At 40.5% G+C, this 23,078-nt stretch overlaps 2 protein-coding genes across 7 annotated transcripts in view; both read left to right on the top strand.

Annotated features, from left to right (window-relative positions):
- wu:fc38h03 (acetylcholinesterase collagenic tail peptide) overlaps positions 1-23,078 on the top strand; it is a 761,412-nt gene that overhangs the window by 725,237 nt on the left and 13,097 nt on the right. The gene's annotated exons all lie outside the window — the stretch shown is intronic.
- Positions 1-23,078, top strand: part of osbpl3a (oxysterol binding protein-like 3a) — a 43,885-nt gene that overhangs the window by 11,229 nt on the left and 9,578 nt on the right. For 3 of the 6 annotated variants that reach the window (XM_049475985.1, XM_049475986.1, XM_049475990.1), the window contains 12 exons: positions 6,178-6,409; positions 7,957-8,076; positions 8,378-8,431; positions 11,708-11,821; positions 13,576-13,704; positions 13,952-14,036; positions 15,391-15,494; positions 16,148-16,228; positions 17,609-17,771; positions 19,152-19,243; positions 20,185-20,316; positions 22,447-22,540. In XM_049475985.1, coding sequence (XP_049331942.1) covers positions 6,275-6,409; positions 7,957-8,076; positions 8,378-8,431; positions 11,708-11,821; positions 13,576-13,704; positions 13,952-14,036; positions 15,391-15,494; positions 16,148-16,228; positions 17,609-17,771; positions 19,152-19,243; positions 20,185-20,316; positions 22,447-22,540 — 1,303 coding nt within the window. In that variant the 5' untranslated portion in view covers positions 6,178-6,274. The remainder of the gene's footprint in view (positions 1-6,177; positions 6,410-7,956; positions 8,077-8,377; positions 8,432-11,707; positions 11,822-13,575; positions 13,705-13,951; positions 14,037-15,390; positions 15,495-16,147; positions 16,229-17,608; positions 17,772-19,151; positions 19,244-20,184; positions 20,317-22,446; positions 22,541-23,078) is intronic. The other 3 variants (XM_049475988.1, XM_049475987.1, XM_049475989.1) reach the window with 2 other exon arrangements.

Raw genomic sequence — 23,078 nt, 5'->3', positions numbered from 1 at the left:
TGTTATATTACAGGGCCGGATGCTGCAGTGATGCGTTTAAAACTGCTGTAAAATATCTGGTTAAGCTGTGAAACACTAAAGCACTAAATCAGATACACTGATGCTGTTAATGATCAACTAACTGCAGGTACACTGCAGGTACGGTCTGTACACACTGAGACTGTGTGTGTGTGTGTGTGTGTGTGGAGGCTGTGTTACATGGTGTGATGTAACAGATAGTACCACACCTCATTCTCAGCCTCGCCTGAAGTTCAGCCATGCGAACACCTCAGCTCAGGCCTTTCACCCACCTCCACCTCCCTCACCTGGCCTGAGGACATACGAGGTTTCAGTAAAGTATGACAGGTGTGTCGAAAACATCTCCGAGGCCAGAATTCTGCACCACACCCATCTCACCTGTCTCAGAGCCGGCTGACCTGCAGCCAGGCATGCAGCAGCTCTTCCAGTGTACAGTATAGTGTTGCTGGTGAGGGGACTCTGTATTCAGTTACACTGCAGGAGAACTGCTTATTAAAGAGGTGTGAAAATCAAGATCCTAGAAAGTATTGCAATAATCGATATTATTGTCATTTTAGGACCATTTAATGATAAATTACTAATATAATGATAATACAGTGGTTGGAGAATGAAACTGAAACACCTGGTTTTAGAGCACAATAATTGATTGTGGTGACGGACAGTTCTGGTGGAAACAGGAGAGTTGAGGTGCACATTGAATTCTGCGTGATTTGATCAGTCGTGGTTTTATGTTTTTTGGATACAATCCGGGTTAGCACCCGAACATCCCTTTCAGACAGCTTCCTCTTACAGCGTCCACAGTTAATCCTGTTGGATGTGGTTGGTTCTTCTTGGTGGTATGCTGACATTACCCTGGATACCGTGGCTCTTGATGCATCACAAAGACTTGCTGTCTTGGTCACAGATGCTCCAGCAAGACGTGCACCAACAATTTGTCCTCTTTTGAGCTCTGGTATGTCTCCCATAATGTTATAGTGTGCATTGCAATATTTAGAGCAGAACTGTGCTCTTACCCTGCTAATTGAACCTTCACACTCTGCTCTTACTGGTGCAATAATGTGCAATTAATGAAGATTGAACACCAGGCTGCTCCAATTTAGCCATGAAACCTAAAATCCCACACTAAAATGACAGGTGTTTCACTTTCATTGTCCAACCCCTGTATATGAGTACATAAAAATAAACACAATAGATGATATCACAATATCAAATATTATTGAGGTCATGTCCATTTATTGTGCGATAAGTCGATAATGTAATTATTGTGACAGGCCTAATGCAATGTGTCCCTAAAATAAAGTAGATATTTCAGTGAATTTTTGCAATAATATTAATTTACATTTACATTACATTTATGACACTTAGCTGACAGTCTTATCCAGAGCTACTAGGAGTCTTGCCCAAGGACTCTTATTAGTATCACCAACAGTTTTTAATTTCGTGAACGATATTGTACCTTAAAAAATTGTGCTATATTACCCACTTCTAATTATCACATCAGGGATACTACTTTTTTTTTTTTAACTGTTTTTGCAAAAGAAAAAAATCACACTGTTCTCATTTTCCATTATACAGCTCTTTGATTTTACCAAATTAAAAACCTCTGGAATATAATCAAGAGGAAGATGGATGATCACAAACCATCAAACCACCAAACTGAACTGCTTGAATTTTTGCACCAGGAGTAAAGCAGCATAAAGTTATCCAAAAGCAGTGTGTAAGACTGGTGGAGGAGAACATGATGCCAAGATGCATGAAAACTGTGATTAAAAACCGATGAACTTGTTTTCTTTGCATTATTTAAGGTCTGAAAGCTCTGCATCTTTTGTGTTATGTTTCTAATAAAATGTACTGTAGAGTTTTTAAGTACTGATGATAAATCCTTTATATTCTTGCTGAAAGTCTATCACGATACAATAAAATATCGATATATCGTCCAGCTCTGGTTCTATTTATGATTTATTATTATTATGTTATTTCTGGCTGTGTTCAGGCCGTGCTGGATCTCGTTCTGCAGTTTCCGTGCCGCTCTGGTTCCCACCGCTCTCTGTACCGGACTCTGGGTTTGACTCATTTCAGTTAAAGCAGGTCTTCCAGAAAAGCCCAGAATATCTGCAGTCCGTCTCTCCAGCCGTAAACCCGTCTCTGCTCTATAATAACCCCCTGCTTTAATCCCCCGAGAGCGTAAACCTCAGCAGGGACCAGTACTGAGCTCTTTACAGCCGCTGGCACTGCCAGAACTTTCCCTCAAGCTTTCTGAAGAGAAGAGAATCGCTGGGAACGTTTGAGTTTGGAGTTCTGCAGTGAAGCTGGTGATATTTTAAAGCTGATTACTGTGTGTGAAGTTGTTGAACAGGACGATTGTTGGAAATCAGAGTATAAACTGATGGCAGGGTGTTAATAGAAGTTGAAATTTAGCTGTAGTATTCTGTAAAAATTACCTGTGTAATAAATCAGGTTAAAATGCACCTGAATAGCCGTTTAGCTCAAACACGAGTAATATAATATTTGATAGTCAGGTCAAATCTATTCCGGATCATGCCAGATCCCCTCTGCAGTGGGAATACTGTTTCACACCTGCACAAATAAACCGTACCAAGAGTGCAAACCATCCAGAACTTACCCTCAGGTCACGTTTTAAAACTAATAACTGTGTGTGAACTAGCCGAGCAGGACGATTGTTGAAAACGAGAGTATAAGCAGATGTCTGGGTGTTAATAGAAGTGTTGGACGTTAGCTTTAGTAGTAAAGTAGTAGCTGAGTAGTAGCTGGAGTCCTTAACACCACTGGCAAAGTGTAGAGCCCTCAGCAAGCTGCTGAACATCATTGACATTGTTCACCATCCTCTGCACAGCACCATTCAGTGGCAGACTGCTGTCCCAGTGCTGCTCCACGGACAGACTGAGGAGATCTTTTGTCCCTCAGGCCTAGGGGTGTCACGATTCTCTAAATCCTCGATTCGATTTCATTTTCGATTTGAGGGTCACGATTCGATTCGATTCTCGATTTTCTTGTTTTTTTTTCTTGTTATTATTTTATGCCTCATAAAATTTAAATAATATATTTATTATTATTATTATTATTATAAATATTATAAATATTATTATTATTATTATTTATTAAGATATATATGGTAATGCCATCTAGTGACTTTTTTTGGTAGCAACAGTGTGCACTATTAAAACAAGCAGTTTATCAGAGCTGTGTGTGGATGGCTGGTGAAACTGCTCATTACATGAAGCTGCAGTTCTTCATCCAACCACTAGCAGCAGCAGCACAAGCCCCGCTCTCTTCACTCAGTCACTACTTCAGTACAGCCCAGCCACGGGCTACAGGGTGGCTGAGCCCGTTTTTACTGTTTCTGTAAACAAATAAAGGTTTTAACCCCACTAACCGGATAATACAGCTCACTACAGTTCATCTTTCAGCCCAAGCAGCTAACAGCAGCAGGTTAGAACAGCCGACACGGAGGCACTGCTCGGATTACATTATAAACAGGTCAGTTAGCGCGCTGCTAACCTCAGGATGTTTATAACTACGGAGTTTAGTGGACACACCACGGCCGCCAGGTAAGTCTTTTAAAGGCTACTGAAGACTATTAAAGGCTATTAGAGTGTAACCCCTGGCTCCCAGGGGTTACAAGAGGTTATTGAAAGCATTATTGGGGGGCAGAAATCAGTACAGGCTGGTTAGATAAGTGATGTGGGTATTGTCTTATAAATATTTACACATAACTTATATCTCTCCTGAAAAGCTTTTATTTTAGTCAGAAACACGCTTGTGTTTACTTTATCTGAGAGAAAGATGTTTTTTTAATTCAATGGAAAGCAACAGGTGTAGTCAATTATAAGTTTAAGATTTTTAATCCACCTCACTGTGATCTATAGTCAGTGTTCTCAAGTCACACTGACACACGCATTTCAGCGAGTTCACACGCTCTCACCTGCGCGCACCCACCCCTCCGTTAGATACAGATACAAAACCTGCGCGCCCAACCCCCGCCCCCCCTCCCCCGTTGGACAGATAAAAACAGTGATCACACTCCCGCCGACTGCGCTCATGCAGTGGCTATCTCTATTTAAATGAATAGGATGCGCTGTGTTGGTGCCGCGCCATTTGCGTAGCGCGCTGCGCTATTTGCGTAGCGCGCGCGGGAGGGATCGTCGATCCTCTTTTTGACTTCGATACTCGAGATCGTGACCTCATTTCGATTCGATTTCGATAAAATATCGAGATCGTGACACCCCTACTCAGGCCATAAGACTGTTTAACTCCTCCCAGCACAGCAAACTAAAGACCCTATGACATGCTTTCATTCTGTCCACTCTGGTCACCCAATGGACACACCTATTATAGATGCCCTATTATAATATTTGTATAGTTTTATTCTATTTTGCACTACTAGTTTATTTATTGTCCACTGTTTACATATTTAATAAAAATTGCACTGCTAAATTATTATTATTATTATTATTATTATTATTATTATTATTATTATTATTATATCTGTATAAATTACTTCAGTTATCTTCTCAATATGCACAGTAACTGGTGTTCATGTTTGTTTTACTGTGTTACTGTGTGTACTGCACTACCTCCATTGCACGCACACTAAAAAGACTCTACTTTTATGCTTTATTTTATTATTTTGTATTGCATATTTTATCTGCATCATATAGTCTTACCTTTTTAGTCATTTCTGTATACTGTGTAAAGCTGCTGCTTCTAGATGTACAGAATTTTCCTCTGGGATCAATAGAGTATCTATCTATCTACCAACCAACCAGTAGTAGTTACCTGGATAATAAATCAGGTTAAACTGCACCTGAACAGCAGTATAATATTTGCTAGTCAGATCGGATAGACGCCGGATCACTTTCTCACCACAAACAGAGCCCCTCTGGAGTTCATTTGAAACTAAACTCAAGTGTGAATACTGCTTTCACACCTGCCCATACACACCGTACCAAGAGTCATGGGTGTGGTAATGGGGGGAAAGTGGACCTGACTACCCGGGGCCCGAGTAGGAAGAGGGGCCCATGAAAATCCACGTCCCTTGTGTGCTGGCATCAGAGACTGTAAAAAAAGATGGACGCCGTGTCGCCGTTCCCATTCATTCAATGAAAATGAAGCCAAAATCTTCCTCCATGTTGGTGATCCTGATACCCGATTCTGCACAGTAGAGACCAGAGGAGGGAGAAAGACTGTGGAGGACAGACTACTCATTTAAATAACCCCGCCCCTGAGGGCTGCCTCGAGGTCACAGGCTGCAGAGTGGGGCAGAGCGGAGCTGACAGTCTGTTATTGGTCCCGCCCATAACCAGCCCTTTTACAATAACCACACCTTTTTTGAATAGAGCTGAATAACGTTTTAAAAATGAATTCTGTGGGGATATAAAAATTTAACAATATAAGCAGAGGTTACACTAGCTGCTGCATTTAAATAATGGAGGTAGAATTACAGTATATTAGAAAAAACGTGATTGAAAGTTGTTCTGTTTTGCCATTGAAACCTATGGGGATGGGTGGGGTTACACAGCTTTCTGAAACCGAACAGCAGGGGGCGCCCGACCTGTGGTGGCTTCTCTTTTAAGAGACGATGCTCTGTCCAGCTAAACACAGTCTATGGCTGGCATGGATAAGGGCCCACTGGCATTGAGAGTGTACAGGGTGTGTGTGTGTGTTTATATACAACAACAACAATATACTGCACTACAATTTTAGCGTGTTACACATTTACTTTAAAGTTTTTTTTATTTATATTAGTAGTAGTAGTAATTTAATTTAATTTCTAAAAGTAATTTAACTTTCTAAAAAGTTACATGATACATTGTACTTTAAGTGAACTACTGTAACAGCTGTTTTTAACACACTAAACACGCTAAAAATGTACAAAAGTATATTTAGAAATAAGTATTTTGTATAAGTATATTGTATATTTGTATAAGTATAAGTATATGGAATTACATTAAACTAAAAGTTTAGTACTTCATAGTAGTTTATTTATTTAAAATACACTATATTGTACATTTAATAAGTACATTTGATGGAAGCATGATATTAATGTACTTTAAATATATTTTAAGTACGTACATAAATCTGTAGACATTTCTCAATATGTTTTAAGTATAATTTAGTATATATTTTATTTTTCACCAGGGTTCTCTTTGGATTCTCTCGGTGTAGGTGTTCTGCTGTGGTGATGGTGGTTTAGAGGGTGTTTCTGGTGAGGCGTCTGCAGTGAGAAGGTTACAGGATGAGCTCTGAAGAGCAGAACTCCTCGTCAGTGTCGGAGGTGACGTCCCCCACCTCCACCCTGCCTCCATCCTCCAGCTCCATATCTCTACCCCTCAGCGAGGACAGCGACTCCTCCACTCAGGACGGCAAACAGGTACCGGACATCTGTTTAGAGCAGGGGTGTCCAAACTACGGCCCGCGGGCCATTTGCAGCCCGTTTCCTTTTTTGCGAGGTATTTTAGAAATAGAATGAAAGTTGTCCCGCTGTTAAACAGGTTTTTATAATATGAGATTCAAAGTTTGAAAGCTAGGTGTCAGAAACGAGCCAAAGAGTCTAAAAGCGGAGAGGGTGCGCATTTCTAGCCCAGAAAAACAGGCCAAAGAGTCTAAAAGCAGAGAGGGTGCGCATTTCTAGCGCAGAAAAACTGGGTAAAAGAGTCTAAAAGCGGAGAGGGTGCGCATTTCTAGCGCAGAAAAACTGGGTAAAAGAGTCTAAAAGCGGAGAGGGTGCGCATTTCTAGCGCAGAAAAACGGGGTAAAAGAGTCTAAAAGCGGAGAGGATGCTCAGTTGTAGCGCAGAAAAACGGGCCAAGGAGTCTAAAAGTTGCCATAATTAAGGAGTTTAATATTAAGAGACATCATGAAATTAAACATCAATTTGAAAAATCTTAGTTTACACAACACTGTCAAAGATAAAGAGAGTAAGTCTAGTAAAATGGTGTGTAAATGAAATAATCAGGAAATTGTATTATTTAAAGTGGTATATTTCATTATTTGTTTTATTACAGAGTCTGTGTCCCGTGACTTCAAATATATTTCTCCTTCTGGCCCCCAACAAAAAAAGTTTGGACTCCCCTGGTTTAGAGTAGCCAGCAGCTTAGAACAGTTATACCATCTCATAAACCCACCACAGCTGCAGTAGAAGCAATTTTATGACTAACTCACATGGCTGAGTACAAAAAGAGAGTTTTAGAGGGGTGGAATTTGGAAATCCACCAAAAAATGCGTCTACAGACTCTTGAAAATAACTGTTTAAAATTGTAAAGACATTGGTAAGCCTGGTATCTACAGCCCATAATTTTATCTAAAGATTCAAAGAAGGGGCACTAAGTGGCCCAGCTGCCACTATGATCGGGAGATTGCTGGTTTGAATCCCAGTCATGCAGCTTGCCATCAGCTGCCGGAGCCCTGAGAGAGCACAGCTAGGGCGATGCAGATCAGCACAGGGCTGCGTCTGTGAGCTCATGTATCAGAACCGAATCGCTGTAGGCGCTTTCCTCCGAGCGTTAGCGCTGTGATGCTACTCGGCAATGCTGCAGCATCATCAGCAGCAGTTCAAAAAGAGGCGAAGAGTCTGACTTCACTTCAACATCCTGGTAGTGGTGTTATCCACTGCACCAATACACCAATACAGCTGACTAGCTGTAGAGCTTTATTTTATTTGTATCATCACTGTCTCCAAATTCATAAACTTTACAGTGGAAGAAAAAAAACGTATTATGTTTTAGTGGACGTCAGTGCTTTGGAACATTTCTATTGGTCCATTCATCATGAAATTAGGAAACAATATAAAAAAAAACAGATGCCAGATTCACACTATGCAGAAAAGTGAGAAATGGGATAAATGGTGATACAAGGTTTGTAATAAAGTGGGCGGAGTCTGGTGTGTTTTAACAGCTCTGTGATTGGTGATTGGTTCAGCAGGGCGGCTGGGAGCTGGTGGACAGCTTGCGGGAAGCGAAGAGTGACGTTCAGAAACTAGAGAAGCAGGAGGGATTCCTGCTGAAGAAGAGAAAATGGCCAATGAAAGGCTGGCACAAGGTGAGCACAGAAAACACTCAGCTCGTAAAGGATAAAGTATAACTAAACCCACTGATTTCAGCTCAAATTTTGAATGATACTGGCACTGGGTGATGTATGGGTTTAGGGGCGATATTATTTATTGATTGATTTGCATATGGTCAGTATCTGTGTACCAAAGTACACAGAAACATCATCTTCACCTAAAGCACAACAGTGGAACCTGAGAGGAGCTGCAGAGGCAAAAATTACCTCAATAAAAGCTTTTTTTAAAGGTTAGAAATGTTTATTAAACTCTTACTCTGTGTTTGTTTTCTGGCAGAGGTATTTCCTTCTGGAGAAGGGCATCCTGATGTACGCCAAAACACTGGCCGACGTGAGTGTGTATACACACACACACACACACACACGCACTTTAGCTTTTTTAAATCACAAACATCAGTATAACTGTCCCTCAATTTAGCTCCGCCTTCCCTCTCCTTTCATTGGTTGCAATGAAAAAAAAGGGTATCTTTTCAGTTTGAGGCTCACATGTTCTTTGTACCATCAAATATACTATCACATATACTGTTACACCTACTGTCACATGTACTTATCACATACTTATAACATTTACTGTCACATGTACTCAATACATGTATTTACAGCATGTACTTATGTACTTATTTTTATATATCACATGCACTTATCACATGTACTTATCAAATAAACTGTCACATGTACTTATTACATGTGCTCGCATATGTACTTATTACATGTTCTTATTACATGTACTTTACATGCACTGTACTTATTTTAATATGTACTTATAACATGTGCTCACATGTACTTATAACACGTATATTTACATATCACGTGTTCTTATCACACATACATATCACATGAACTGTCAAATGTACTTATTACATGGCCTTATATTTACATGTCACATGTACAGTCATATGAAAAAGTTTGGGCCCCCCTATTAATCTTAATCATGTTTAGTTGTAAATATTTGGGTGTTTGTAACAGCCATTTCAGTTTGATATATCTAATAACTGATGGACACAGTAATATTTCAGGATTGAACAGAAAATGTGCAATATGCATTAAACCAAAATTTGACCGGTGCAAAAGTATGGGCACCCTTATCATTTTATTGATTTGAATACTCCTAACTACTTTTTACTGACTTACTGAAGCACGAAATTGGTTTGGTAACCTCATTGAGCTTTGAACTTCATAGCCAGGTGTATCCAATCATGAGAAAAGGTATTTAAGGTGGCCAATTGCAAGTTGTTCTCCTATTTGAATCTCCTCTGAAGAGTGGCATCACGGGCTCATCAAAACAACTCTCAAATGATCTAAAAACAAAGATTGTTCAACATAGTTGTTCAGGGGAAGGATACAAAAAGTTGTCTAAGGAGAAGCTGTATGGGAGAGTGATGCGAAAGAAGCCATTTCTGCAAAAGCACGCCACAAACAGAGTCGCATGAGGTTGCTTTTGCAGAGTGCACCAACAATTTGAGCTTTTGCATACCTCAGGCGACTCTATTTGTGGCGTGCTTTTGCAGAAATGGCTTCTTTCGCATCCCTCTCCCATACAGCTTCTCCTTGTGTAAAGTGCGCTGTATTGTTGAGCGATGCACAGTGACACCATCTGCAGCAAGATGATGCTGCAGCTCTTTGGAGGTGGTCTGTGGATTGTCCTTGACTGTTCTCACCATTCTTCTTCTCTGCCTTTCTGATATTTTTCTGGGCTTAACAAGAACTGTCCCTGTGGTCTTCCATTTCCTTACTATGTTCCTCACAGTGGAAACTGACAGGTTAAATCTCTGAGACAACTTTTACACTTATCACACATCCTTGTCACCTGAACTGTCATGTACTCATAAAATGTACTTATTACGTACTTATTACATGTACTTATAACGTGGGCTTATATGCACATATCACATGTACTTGTCACATGTACTTCCAAGGCTCATATATAAGGGAGGACCCATCCTCCTCTGATCAAACAGCTTTTAAATGAATGTTAAAAGTCATTCTACATCCACACAGGTCTGATATAGTCAGGTGTAGAGCAACACCAGCAGTGTATATATTAGATAATATATAAACTCGGATGTGATCAGTAGTGGAGAGTGAACAGCTAGTCTGAGTCAGGTGGAAGAAACTGGATGTTGAGCTGCTGCTCTGTGGTGGGTGATGGGGAAGAGAGACAGAAGGTAACATAGACACGGAGGCACCCTGAAACACCGGCATCCACCCACTCCACCCACCATAAACCTGAGTGATGAACACTATAACAGATTTTCATGTTACACATTTTTTGTGTGTGTTTGCTTTTGTGTATTATCAGGACATTTGTCAGAATACACACCTACAGTCTCAGGACACGTTGAAATGTCAGTACAAAATCTGTGTGCGCGTGTGCATGTGTGTGTACGGAGAAAGGTCCCATATGCCAGTGAGACTGAACCTAGCTTTCTAGGGTTCAAACAGATGCCCTCTGGTAAGCTGGATACCAACACAGCTGGGTTTGGAGTTTGGTCTGACTGGCCAGACCTGAATGATCTGTGCAACTGGTCAGGAGTCAGTGTACAGTGGACGTATGCAGACTCTATGCCAGTGAAGGTCAATGAAAGCATTCTAAAAGATCAAAGTGTCAATGTGAGCGTAACTTTATAAACTTATAAACTTTATAAACACTGGACTGGATTGAGACTGCAGGGGGCGCTAGCATGCCTCCCCTCAGCGGATCATTCGATTTCACACTCTATATTTGGAAATTGTTCTGTAGATGAAGACATTCTGCTGTTTACAACTAAAGGCAGACTTCAGGTCTTACCAACACAGCTCAACCAATCCATTAGGTACCCCACTCTGCATTCTGCATATTGTATACACCACCCTCAGAGTCAGATCATCGAGTCCATGTCTCATATTCTGAACGGTTGATATTTTTATAAGGACATGTATATGATGATAAGTCATGAGAGAATAGTGGAATTAATTTGTAAAGAACTGCCATCTGTTTTTCCCTCCTCAGTCTCTGTACATACAAATTGTTTGGTGAAGCGGCTCTGTGTGAAATATCTGCCAGAAGGCCTGATGTGGTTACTGTAGATGTGGAGGGTAAATCTGTGTTTCTGATTGAAGTAAGCTGCTGTTTTGACTCATCAGTAGAGAAAGATTTTGTACAAAGATTGTGAAATACAAGCCGCTCGTAGAGTGTATTAATAGTTTAAGCTACAAATGTACTCTGATCGTGCTTATTTTTGGAAGCCTTGGTCACGTATACCGATTGGCTGTTAGAGGCCTGCAGATCCTCGGCTTCTCAAAGACTAGAGCCAAACGGTTAGCTAGATATTGTTCCATATCTGCAATAATTGGAAGTCGACATATTTGGAGAGATGTTTTGTGTATCCATAAAGGTATATGTAAATCACAGGACAAAAAAATCTCTTTGTACCTGTTTATTATGAACTGATGCTGGCATGGTCATGTACTGCTGTTGGATGATGTATGCATTTAAAATGATTTGGGTCTTTTACTTTTGTATTTTAAATTGTAGGCCTAAATAACTGTGTTGTGTGCGTGTGTGTGTGCGTGTGTGTGTGCGTGCGTGTGTGTGTGTGCGTGTGTGTGTGTGTTTGTGTGCCCTCAGCTGAAGAAGGGGAAGCTGCGTGGTCGTATTGATGTGGGTCTGTCTGTAATGTCCATCAAGAAGAAAGCCATGTGCATCGATCTGGATACAGAGGACAGCATCTACCACCTGAAGGTATAGATATATACACTACCGTTCAAAAGTTTGGGGTCACATTGAAACGTCCTTATTTTTGAAGGAAAAGCACTGTACTTTTCAATGAAGATAACTTTAAACTAGTCCTAACTTTAAACAAATACACTCTGTACATTGCTAATGTGGTAAATGACTATTCTAGCTGCAAATGTCTGGTTTTGGTGCAATATCTACATAGGTGTATAGAGGCCCATTTCCAGCAACTATCACTCCAGTGTTCTAATGGTACAATGTGTTTGCTCATTGGCTCAGAAGGCTACTTGATGATTAGAAAACCCTTGTGCAATCATGTTCACACACCTGAAAACAGTCTAGCTCATTACAGAAGCTACAAAACTGACCTTCCTTTGAGCAGATTGAGTTTCTGGAGCATCACATTTGTGGGGTCAATTAAACGCTCAAAATGGCCAGAAAAAGAGAACTTTCATCTGAAACTCGACAGTCTATTCTTGTTCTTAGAAATGAAGGCTATTCCATGCGAGAAATTGCTAAGAAATTGAAGATTTCCTACAACGGTGTGTACTACTCCCTTCAGAGGACAGCACAAACAGGCTCTAACCAGAGTAGAAAAAGAAGTGGGAGGCCGCGTTGCACAACTAAGCAAGAAGATAAGTACATTAGAGTCTCTAGTTTGAGAAACAGACGCCTCACAGGTCCCCAACTGGCATCTTCATTAAATAGTACCCGCAAAACACCAGTGTCAACATCTACAGTGAAGAGGCGGCTGCGGGATTTTGGGCTTCAGGGCAGAGTGGCAAAGAAAAAGCCATATCTGAGACTGGCTAATAAAAGAAAAAGATTAAGATGGGCAAAAGAACACAGACATTGGACAGAGGAAGACTGGAAAAAAGTGTTGTGGACGGATGAATCCAAGTTTGAGGTGTTTGGATCACAAAGAAGAACGTTTGTGAGACGCAGAACAAATGAAAAGATGCTGGAAGAATGCCTGACTCCATCTGTTAAGCATGGTGGAGGTAATGTGATGGTCTGGGGTTGCTTTGGTGCTGGTAAGGTGGGAGATTTGTACAGGGTAAAAGGGATTCTGAATAAGGAAGGCTATCACTCCATTTTGCAACGCCATGCCATACCCAGTGGACAGCGCCTGATCGGAGCCAATTTCGTCCTACAACAGGACAATGACCCTAAACACACCTCAAAATTGTGCAAAACTATTTACAGCAGAAGCAGGCGGCTGGTATTCTATTGGTAATGGAGTGGCCAGCGCAGTCACCAGATCTGAACCCCATTGAGCTGTTGTGGGAGCAGCTTGACCGTATGGTACGCCAGAAGTGCCCATCCAACCAATCCAACTTGTGGGAGCTGCTTCTAGAAGCGTGGGGTGCAATTTCTCCAGCTTACCTCAACAAATTAACAGCTAGAATGCCAAAGGTGTGCAATGCTGTAATTGCTGCAAATGGAGGAATCTTTGATGAAAGCAAAGTTTGATGTAAAAACAATGTTATTCCAAATACAATTCATTATTTCTAACCTTGTCAATGTCTTGACTCTATTTTCTATTCATATCACAACGTATGGTGGTGAATAAGTGTGACTTTTCATGGAAAACACAAAATTGTTTGAGTGACCCCAAACTTTTGAACGGTAGTGTGTATATATATATATATATATATATATATATATATATACACAGACATATATACATACATATATACACACACACACACACACACACACACACAGGTCTGTGTAAGGGTAGTGTGTTGTGTTATCAGGTGAAGACGCGGGATCTGTTCGATGGCTGGGTCTCTCAGTTGAGGAATCATCGCGTGTTCCGGCAGAACGAGATCGCAATGGACCCTCACGAACGCCAGCTACACCCAGACTCCGCCTCCCTCCGCCGGGTAATTATCGCTTCAGCCAGTCACGGCGCGCATACTGTACAACCCCAAATTAGAAAAAGTGGGGACAGAACGAAAAACGCAAATAAAAAAAAATTATTTTGACCCCTGTTTGATTGCAGACAGTATGAACCGGAGATATTTCATATTTTATTCATATAAATCCATTCCTGCATTTTAGACCCAAAAAAACACATTCCAAACAAGTCTTTCTCTCTTTCCCTCTCTCTTTCTCTCTCTCTCTCTGTAGAAAGCTACAGTCTGTAAGCAGCCGTCTCTGATGTTGAAGAACAGTTATCTGCAGAGCTCTGAGGACATGAGGAGGTGCTGTAGAGGTGAGATAATATTAAATTGTTGTTTATTTTATACTTTTATATTTATACTTCCTACACAGTGTGCTTGTAGGTACTGTCCCCTTAAACACACACCACCATTTGTGTAGTCAGTTTAGTATCATGATTTTTGTGCCACTGTAACAGTAACTATAACAGGTACTATATTTGTATGTATATATTAGGGGTGTGACGAGATCTTGATTAAACGTGACGATATTTCTCGTCAAGCTTTAACCTGTCTCGTGGGGGAAAAAATAGTTTAGTGTGGACTTTTTAAGCGGGATCTGGCAACACAGCAGTACTGTTTGTGGTGTATGCAAACGTAGTATCACCACCCCCGGGGGTGGAGGAGATACGTTCTGTCATTACCAGCCTACCGCGCTCCGCAAAACCAGCAAGCTGATTGGCTGTTTATTTGGGGCTTTCATTTGGCGCCCCTTTAGTGCAGCGCCCCTATGCGTTGCACAGGCTGCATACCCTCTTTTTAAGTTGTATGTCTGGCTGCATTTTGGCTCCAGTGGAAACAATAAACAGTAACAGAGTGACCAACAAGATACAAACCATATATAAATACTGTAAACAAATCAAACACGTGACTGTTTCATAGGCAGCTGTACTAATCCCTTAAAAACATGTTCTGTCTCTGTTTGCACTTCAAGCACAGTCTTAATATGACTGGTTATTGTTATGCATAGTTAAATTACAAGAGATTTAGGAGGAAAAAATTATTGTTTGCACTATATAAGACCTAGAGAAGTTTTATTCTTATCTTTTATTCTTATTTTTTATTCGTATTCTTATTTCTATTTCTTATAGAATCAATGTGTGAGTGAAACCATTCTGTTAAGTTTGCATTATATTATTTTGTGAAACAAAACTCTAGTTTTAAAACAATTTTTCCTTTTTGACGATTTCTTTAAAATTTTATTTTTAAATCTCGTCTCGTCTCGTGATATTAGTGTCTCGTCACACCCCTAGTATATACTATAAAAAACGTAAAGACAAAACTGAACTGTTATAAACACTCAATGCTAAAACTGCTAAACTGTTTCCATACAGCAGATTTATAAGGTTCCTTTTCCAAACACAGAAATAAAATCTAGCAGAACCAACACGCAGCTGTGAAATGGGCCAATGCCAAAACCCTCAAACTGTTACATCACAGTCTTGACTCCTTATATTCAGACTGTTGCACAACTAAAATGCTTTCTGACATGCAAAAATTAAAAAATAAAAAACGATGTTCAGTGTTTAAGGGTTTTTTATTCTGAAGTGAATAGAAGTATGGACCCACAGCGGGATTGTTAATGAGGTAGTGTGTGTGTGTGTGTGTGTGTGTGTGTGTGTTTGGTAGATCTGTCGGAGTGTGAGACGTCTCTGCTGGAGCTGAATCTGCTGCTGAAGAACATGGAGGTTCTCCATCGCACGTTCTCCGCCCCGTCTATAAACACACTACAGGTTACTCACACTCACTCACCAGCCGTAAACACTCTATTCTACACCCCCTGCCGTCTTTGTGAGTTCATCTGCGTGCGAGTGTGTATGCACGTGTGTGTGCGTGAGAGTGCATGTGTGACTGTGCGTGAGAGTGTGCTCATGTGTGGAGTGAATGAGTGCACAAGAGTGCGTATGAATATATGAGAGTGTGCGTGTGCATGCATGACTGTGCGTGAGTGAGTCTGCGTGTGCGTTCTTGACTGTGCATGTGTGAGTCTGCATGTGCGTTCTTGACTGTGCATGCATGACTGTGCATGCGTGAGTCTGCATGTGCGTTCTTGACTGTGCATGCATGACTGTGCATGCGTGAGTCTGCATGCATGTTCTTGACTGTGCATGCGAGACTGTGCGTGAGTGCATGCAAAACTGTGCATGCGTTCATGACTGTGCATGCTTTTGTGACTGTGCGTGCATGAGTGTGTGGTTTTGCAACCCTGTTAAGGACTGTATATTCACATAATAAACTGTAGCTAATTTATACTATCCTACACCTAATCATAATCCTAAGCTCTGTGACCAAAACTAATCATTTATTTATTTTGTTTCTAATTAAAGTGGCAAAAAAAATTATAATAATAGTTTTGGTCAGTTTTGCTTGTACACCTGGATTTCAGACTGAAGGTTCTAAGAAGGAGAAGAAAGGACGGAGATGGAGATCCAGAAACCACAGCAAAAATGGCAAAAATAACCTGCAGGTACATTTCTTATACTCTGAGTTTATACAGGTTTGGACTCTCCTAGTGGAGCGAATTTTAAATGCAGCCAAATTAAAGTATAAAGTCAATTAAAAAAAACTTAAATACTTTTAGTAAAGATACACAAAAACCTATTTTAGTAATGAATTATATTTCCTTTGTTATTCTCAGCCTAACAGTGATATTTTCACTTTCACTTGCATTTTACATTGTTCATACACTTAAGAAACATGGATTTTCCTACCATTGCTTTGCTGATGACACCCAGCTATACCTGTCGTTCTCACCTGAAGATCACTCAATCTCTGCACGGATATTGCAGTGTCTCTCTGACATATCCTCATGGATGAAGGAGCATCACCTTCAATTAAATCTCTCAAAGACTGAACTTCTGGTCATACCAGCAAAACCATCTTTTCAACACAACTTCTCTATAAGCATCGACTCTCTCTCTCTCTCACCGACAAAGGTTGCTAGGAACCTGGATGTTCTGGTTGATGACCAACTCTCCTTCACGCACCATGTGGCCTCAGTTGCTCGATCCTGCCGCTTCGCGCTTTATAACATCAGGAAAATTAGACCGTTCTTGACGCAACAGGCCACCCAACTCCTGGTGCAAGCGGTCGTCATCTCACGCCTCGACTACTGCAATGCCCTGCTAACTGGCCTCCCGGCCTGTGTAGTAAATCCACTCCAGATGATCCAGAATGCAGCAGCACGTCTGGTCTTCAACCAACCAAAACGGGCACATGTCACCCCGCTGCTCATTGAGCTCCATTGGCTCGATGCTCGCATCAGATTCAAAGCTCTTACAATCGCCTACAAGGTGATGACAGAACAGCTCCTTCCTACCTGCACTACCTCCCGGCCGCTGCGCTCCTCCAGTGAACGTCGCCTCGCTTTGCCAAACATTCACACAAAGCAATCCAGACTGTTCTCATACAGAGTTCCCCAATGGTGGAACAAACTACCTTCCACTACCAGATCAGGAGAATCTCTCACTATCTTTAATAAACTCCTGAAGACAGAGCTCTTCAAAGAGCACTTACTCTCCTAACACCTCTAACTAACTACCTTCTACTACCAGATCAGGAGAATCTCTCGCTATCTTTAATAAACTCCTGAGGACTGAGCTCTTCAAAGAGCTTTTTTTTTGCTTTTTGTAAAAGCTTGCTCTTTGTATTTATTGTAACGTGTTTTACTGAGATGATAAACACTTACTGCACAGATAAGAAGCTTTTTCTTTACTGAAATTCCCACAGGTGCCTAAAACTTTTGCACAATATTGTGTATGTAAAAAGAAAAATAAAGGAAATTCTATTATTAATAGTAAAAGATGAGTTCAGACTGATACAGTGTCCTGCTGTCTGTCTCTCTCAGGCTTCTGGATCTAAATCCTCTCGTCTCCACGTCTCAAACCCTAATCTGACGTATTCAGAACCGAACAGCCCCGAGACCGAGACCCAGACCCACCTCGAGACCCCGGACTCCCCCATCCACGCCTCGCGCCTGCAGGAGGAGTTCTGTAGACTCGCCAGTAACGGTAAATCTGTCCAATCAGGATTTCATATGATTTTGAGCGTCTAATCCACAGAAATGTGCTGTTTTTCTTTTCCAAACGCCTCCTTAAATCAATATAAATCATAAAATTGCAGAATCTACACAGAGATAGCACATTTTTTCCACACTATAGGGTGCAATTATAATCCTTTAATTTTCAAAAACATCATCAGTGCTCTTTATGTATGAATTCTACCAGTCAGGTATTAAGGCAAGGCAATTTTATTTATATAGCAGCTTTTATACACAACGGTCATTCAAAGTACTTTACAAATGAGAAAATACACAGAGAAATCAAATTAAAAAACATGTAAAAGAATAACAGTAAAAATGGAAATAAAAACTGAAATAAGAATAAAGCATGATTGATTCAAACATGATTAAAACAAAGAGAAGTAAAATTAAAAACATTCTTAAAGAGAACAACAAGGAATTGGAAATAAAAAATAATAAAATAAGAATAAAGCATGAATAAAAAGTGCCGTTTCAGAATAAAAGTACTATTAAGGAGCAGTAAAGCCACTCCACTGAAGTACAGAGTTATACAGGAGTTTCAGTTTAGTTCTCCAGCAGTATTAGCATTAGCTGCTAACCATGCTAAGCTGAGCGTAGCTCTTTTACCTTCACTGTTCAGAGATGAGTATTAACGGCCTGCTGCTATCCTGCTGCTAACCCTGGTTAGCACTGCTGGAGCAGGATTAGCATTAGCCGCTAACCACGCTAAGCGCTAACTCTTTTGCCACTCACATTTACTGTGTTAAAACAGGCTAAGTGGAACAAAACGCTAGCTAATATCGCCCTGGCTTACCGGAACACTCAGGGTCCCTCAGTGTAGCGCTTTCTTTTGGCCGGCATTAGCCGCTAACTGCTAGCGGCTAAAGCTAATGCTCTAGAAATTTTGAAATTTGAGCTTACTGTAAATAAACGGAAATCTGTGCAGATTAACATCCAGCACTCGTTTAACTTTAATATATATATATATATATATATATATATATATATATATATATATATATATATATATATATATATATATATATATATATTTGAAAGAATTACCATTGTGTTTACTTAGCTTAGCTTTTAGTTACCCCCCACCACCCCTTTAGCAGTGAGACCTGCTGAATTACCAGTAAGCCTAATTTATACTTCTGACGTTGCGTAAAACAAATAAAAACAACATGATGATTTGATCTGATGATTTGAAATTCTATATTTATACACTATAATACCAGAGATATTCAATGTTCAACAAGTAAACTTTTAGCTTTTTTTGCAAATATTCACTCATTCTGAGTTTTGACTGATATGATCAGGTGATATGAAGAAGTGTTAACGCAGGGTTTATTGTTTCTCTCTGCAGTTCATGCCACCCTGAAGTCGGCGTACTCGTCCCTGTGCTCAGAGAGAGACCGGGTCCGAAACACCCTGGACTTACGGAACGCCCACGAAATGGTGTGTAACTGATACTGCAAAATACCTTTTCTCATGATTGGATACACCTGGCTATGAAGTTCAAAGCTCAATGAGGTTACTAAACCAATTTTGTGCTTCAGTAAGTCAGTAAAAAGTAGTTAGGAGTATTCAAATCAATAAAATGATAAGGGTGCCCATACTTTTGCACCGGTCAAATTTTGGTTTAATGCATATTGCACATTTTCTGTGTCCATCAGTTATTAGATATATCAAACTGAAATGTCTGTTGCAAACACCCGAATATTTAGAACTAAACATGATTAAGATTAATAGGGGTGCCCAAACTTTTCCATATGACTGTAAATATTGTGCATCTCCAAAATGTCTTTAAATATCGGGATACAATATTTTTACTAAATCGCCCAGTAGGAATGTGCCATATTGTATTGTGCATAATAATAATAAAGCAAACATTCTTAATATGATAAAAACTCCTTACAACTGATAAGTGTGATTTTATTGAAAGCAATATCTGTCAATTTTTTTATTGTTTTAGTGCTTTGTTTGTTTGCAGTTTACGTGCAGCACTAAATATGTTGAACTTTCTGATTTTTTTTTGCATTTTTGTTATATTACTTTATTTTTGGTGCACTGTTATTATTTTAGACAAAATCAAGGTTTTTGGTAAGTTACAGTTGAACGTTTATTAATGTTTTTATTGTTTCTACTGAATGTATACTAAATAAAATGTTATTTATTTATTGGCAGTAGTATGTTCTTGAAATTAATTAAACATCATAGCACAGAGAATATCACTATCACAAAAATACTATGAAATATTATGATATTATTTTATTAGATTATATTTTATCATATCACCCAGCTCTATGTGAGACTATATAAAATTAAGGGGATTATGGAAGTTGAAGATGGTTCTGGGTTGAACACTGACTTCTTGTTGCATGTGATTCTCCAATCAGGACGTGATGGACGGGCACCACCCCCTTCTGCAGCAGGCGTCCAATGGGAGTCGAAGCTCGATCCCGGACTCGCTGTCCGAGTTCTTCGATGCTAATGAGTACCTGCTGTCTGCCAGCTCCTCCGAGAACGAGGTGAGGATCATGAATCATTATAGAAATATAACAGGAGTGAGCGCCAGTAACAGGAGTGAGCGCCAGTAACAGGAGTGAGCGCCAGTAACAGGAGTGAGCGCCAGTAACAGGAGTGAGCGCCAGTAACAAGAGTAGATGCCAGTAACAGGAGTAGATGCCAGTAACAGGAATGAGCGCCAGTAACAGGAATGAGCGCCAGTAACAGTTAACAGGAGTGAGCACCAGTAACAGGAGTGAGTGCCAGTAACAGGAGTAGATGCCAGTAACAGGAATGAGCGCCAGTAACAGGAATGAGCGCCAGTAACAGTTAACAGGAGTGAGCACCAGTAACAGGAATGAGCACCAGTAACAGGAGTGAGCCCCAGTAACAGGAATGAGCGCCAGTAACAGGAATGAGCGCCAGTAACAGTTAACAGGAGTGGGCACCAGTAACAGGAGTGAGTGCCAGTAACAGTTAACAGGAGTGAGCGCCAGTAACAGGAGTGAGCACCAGTAACAGGAGTGAGCACCAGTAACAGGAGTGAGCGCCAGTAACAGGAGTGAGCACCAGTAACAGGAGTGAGCGCCAGTAACAGTTAACAGGAGTGAGTGCCAGTAACAGGAGTGAGCACCAGTAACAGGAGTGAGCACCAATAACAGGAGTGAGCACCAATAACAGGAGTGAGCGCCAGTAACAGTTAACAGGAGTGAGCACCAGTAACAGGAGTGAGCGCCAGTAACAGTTAACAGGAGTGAGCACCAATAACAGGAGTGAGCGCCAGTAACAGTTAACAGGAGTGAGCACCAGTAACAGGAGTGAGCACCAGTAACAGGAGTGAGCACCAATAACAGGAGTGAGCGCCAGTAACAGTTAACAGGAGTGAGCACCAGTAACAGGAATGAGCGCCAGTAACAGTTAACAAGAGTGAGCGCCAGTAAAAGGAGTGAGCGCCAGTAACAGAAGTGGGCGCCAGTTACAGGAATGAGCACAAGTAACAGGAGTGAGCGCCAGTAACAGGAATGAGCACCAGTAACAGTTAATAGGAGTGAGCGCCAGTAACGGGAGTGAGCGCCAGTAACGGGAGTGAGCGCCAGTAACGGGAGTGAGCGCCAGTAACAGATAACAGGAGTGAGCACCAGTAACAGGAGTGAGCGCCAGTAACAGTTAACAGGAGTGAGCGCCAGTAACAGTTAACAAGAGTGAGCGCCAGTAAAAGGAGTGAGCGCCAGTAACAGAAGTGGGCGCCAGTTACAGGAATGAGCACAAGTAACAGGAGTGAGCGCCAGTAACAGGAATGAGCACCAGTAACAGTTAATAGGAGTGAGCGCCAGTAACGGGAGTGAGCGCCAGTAACGGGAGTGAGCGCCAGTAACAGATAACAGGAGTGAGTTCCAGTAACAGGAGTTTTTTTGTTTGTTTTAAATATCAATTATTTGAACATGCAGTCTGTAACCATTTCCTTAAAATAAAGACTTTGTTGAGAGAAAATCAAAGGAATTAGTGGACGTGCTTTTAAACATGCTTTTTAAATGTTATAAGTGTTTATAACCATCTTCGAATTAGAAAACCTTGTAAAAATTAAAGATGCCTGAGTTTGACCAGGACATGTTTTTAATAGTTAAATATCTGTGTTATTAGATTCAGTGAAAGGTGGATTATATATATAAATATGTAATGGTAAAAACGTTTAATTTCAGAATTAGAGTTGGGTAGACTGAGTACCTGCAGATTCTTAAGAAGCCTTAATCTTAAATATCCTTATATTGTTTTAAAACGTCTTAAATACATCTCCTAAATGTCTAATGAAACCAGAATTATATTCACTGTTTACAGCAATTTTATTTTCACATTTGATTATTTTTTATATTTGCAATAAAATATTCAAGTTAGCTCTTAGCTAATATATTAACACCAGTCATTCAGTTTACAGAGAGCAAATGTGGAACAATACCTCTACTCAGAAATGGAACTTATGTTTTAATAATTTAATAATTTATGTGGTATATATGGATATTACGTGAACTTAAAGCATTTGTACTGATCTGTAAAAGTAAAAATGATTTAAAAAAGCCTTTACAATATCATTTCATGTTACATAAGCATTTATTAATTGTGTGTGTGTGTGTGTTTGTGTGTGTGTGTGTGTGTAGCTCTCAGATAATGACTCCTGTGTAAGTGATGTCAGTGACAATGTATCTGTGGACTTCTGCCCGAGTGAGACTGGAGCAGAGAGAGAAAACACAGGTAACCCATATACATCCGTATATACAGGGGTTGGAGAATGAAAGTGAAACACCTGTCATCATTTTAGTGTGGGATTTTAGGTTTCATGGCTAAATTGGAGCAGCCTGGTGTTCAATCTTCATTAATTGCACATTATTGCACCAGTAAGAGCAGAGTGTGAAGGTTCAATTAGCAGGGTAAGAGCACAGTTCTGCTCTAAATATTGCAATACACACTATAACATTATGGGAGACATACCAGAGTTCAAAAGAGGACATATTGTTGGTGCACGTCTTGCTGGAGCATCTGTGACCAAGACAGCAAGTTTTTGTGATGCATCAAGAGCCACGGTATCCAGGGTAACGTCAGCATACCACCAAGAAGGACCAACCACATCCAACAGGATTAACTGTGGACGCTGTAAGAGGAAGCTGTCTGAAAGGGATGTTCGGGTGCTAACCCGGATTGTATCCAAAAAACATAAAACCACGGCTGATCAAATCACGCAGAATTCAATGTGCACCTCAACTCTCCTGTTTCCACCAGAACTGTCCGTCAC

The sequence above is a fragment of the Astyanax mexicanus genome, chromosome 3 (assembly GCF_023375975.1).
Source record: "Astyanax mexicanus isolate ESR-SI-001 chromosome 3, AstMex3_surface, whole genome shotgun sequence".
In the NCBI taxonomy this organism is placed as follows: domain Eukaryota; kingdom Metazoa; phylum Chordata; class Actinopteri; order Characiformes; family Acestrorhamphidae; genus Astyanax; species Astyanax mexicanus.
The sequence above is the reverse complement of the archived record's forward strand: the minus strand, read 5'-3'. Positions and strand labels throughout refer to the sequence as shown.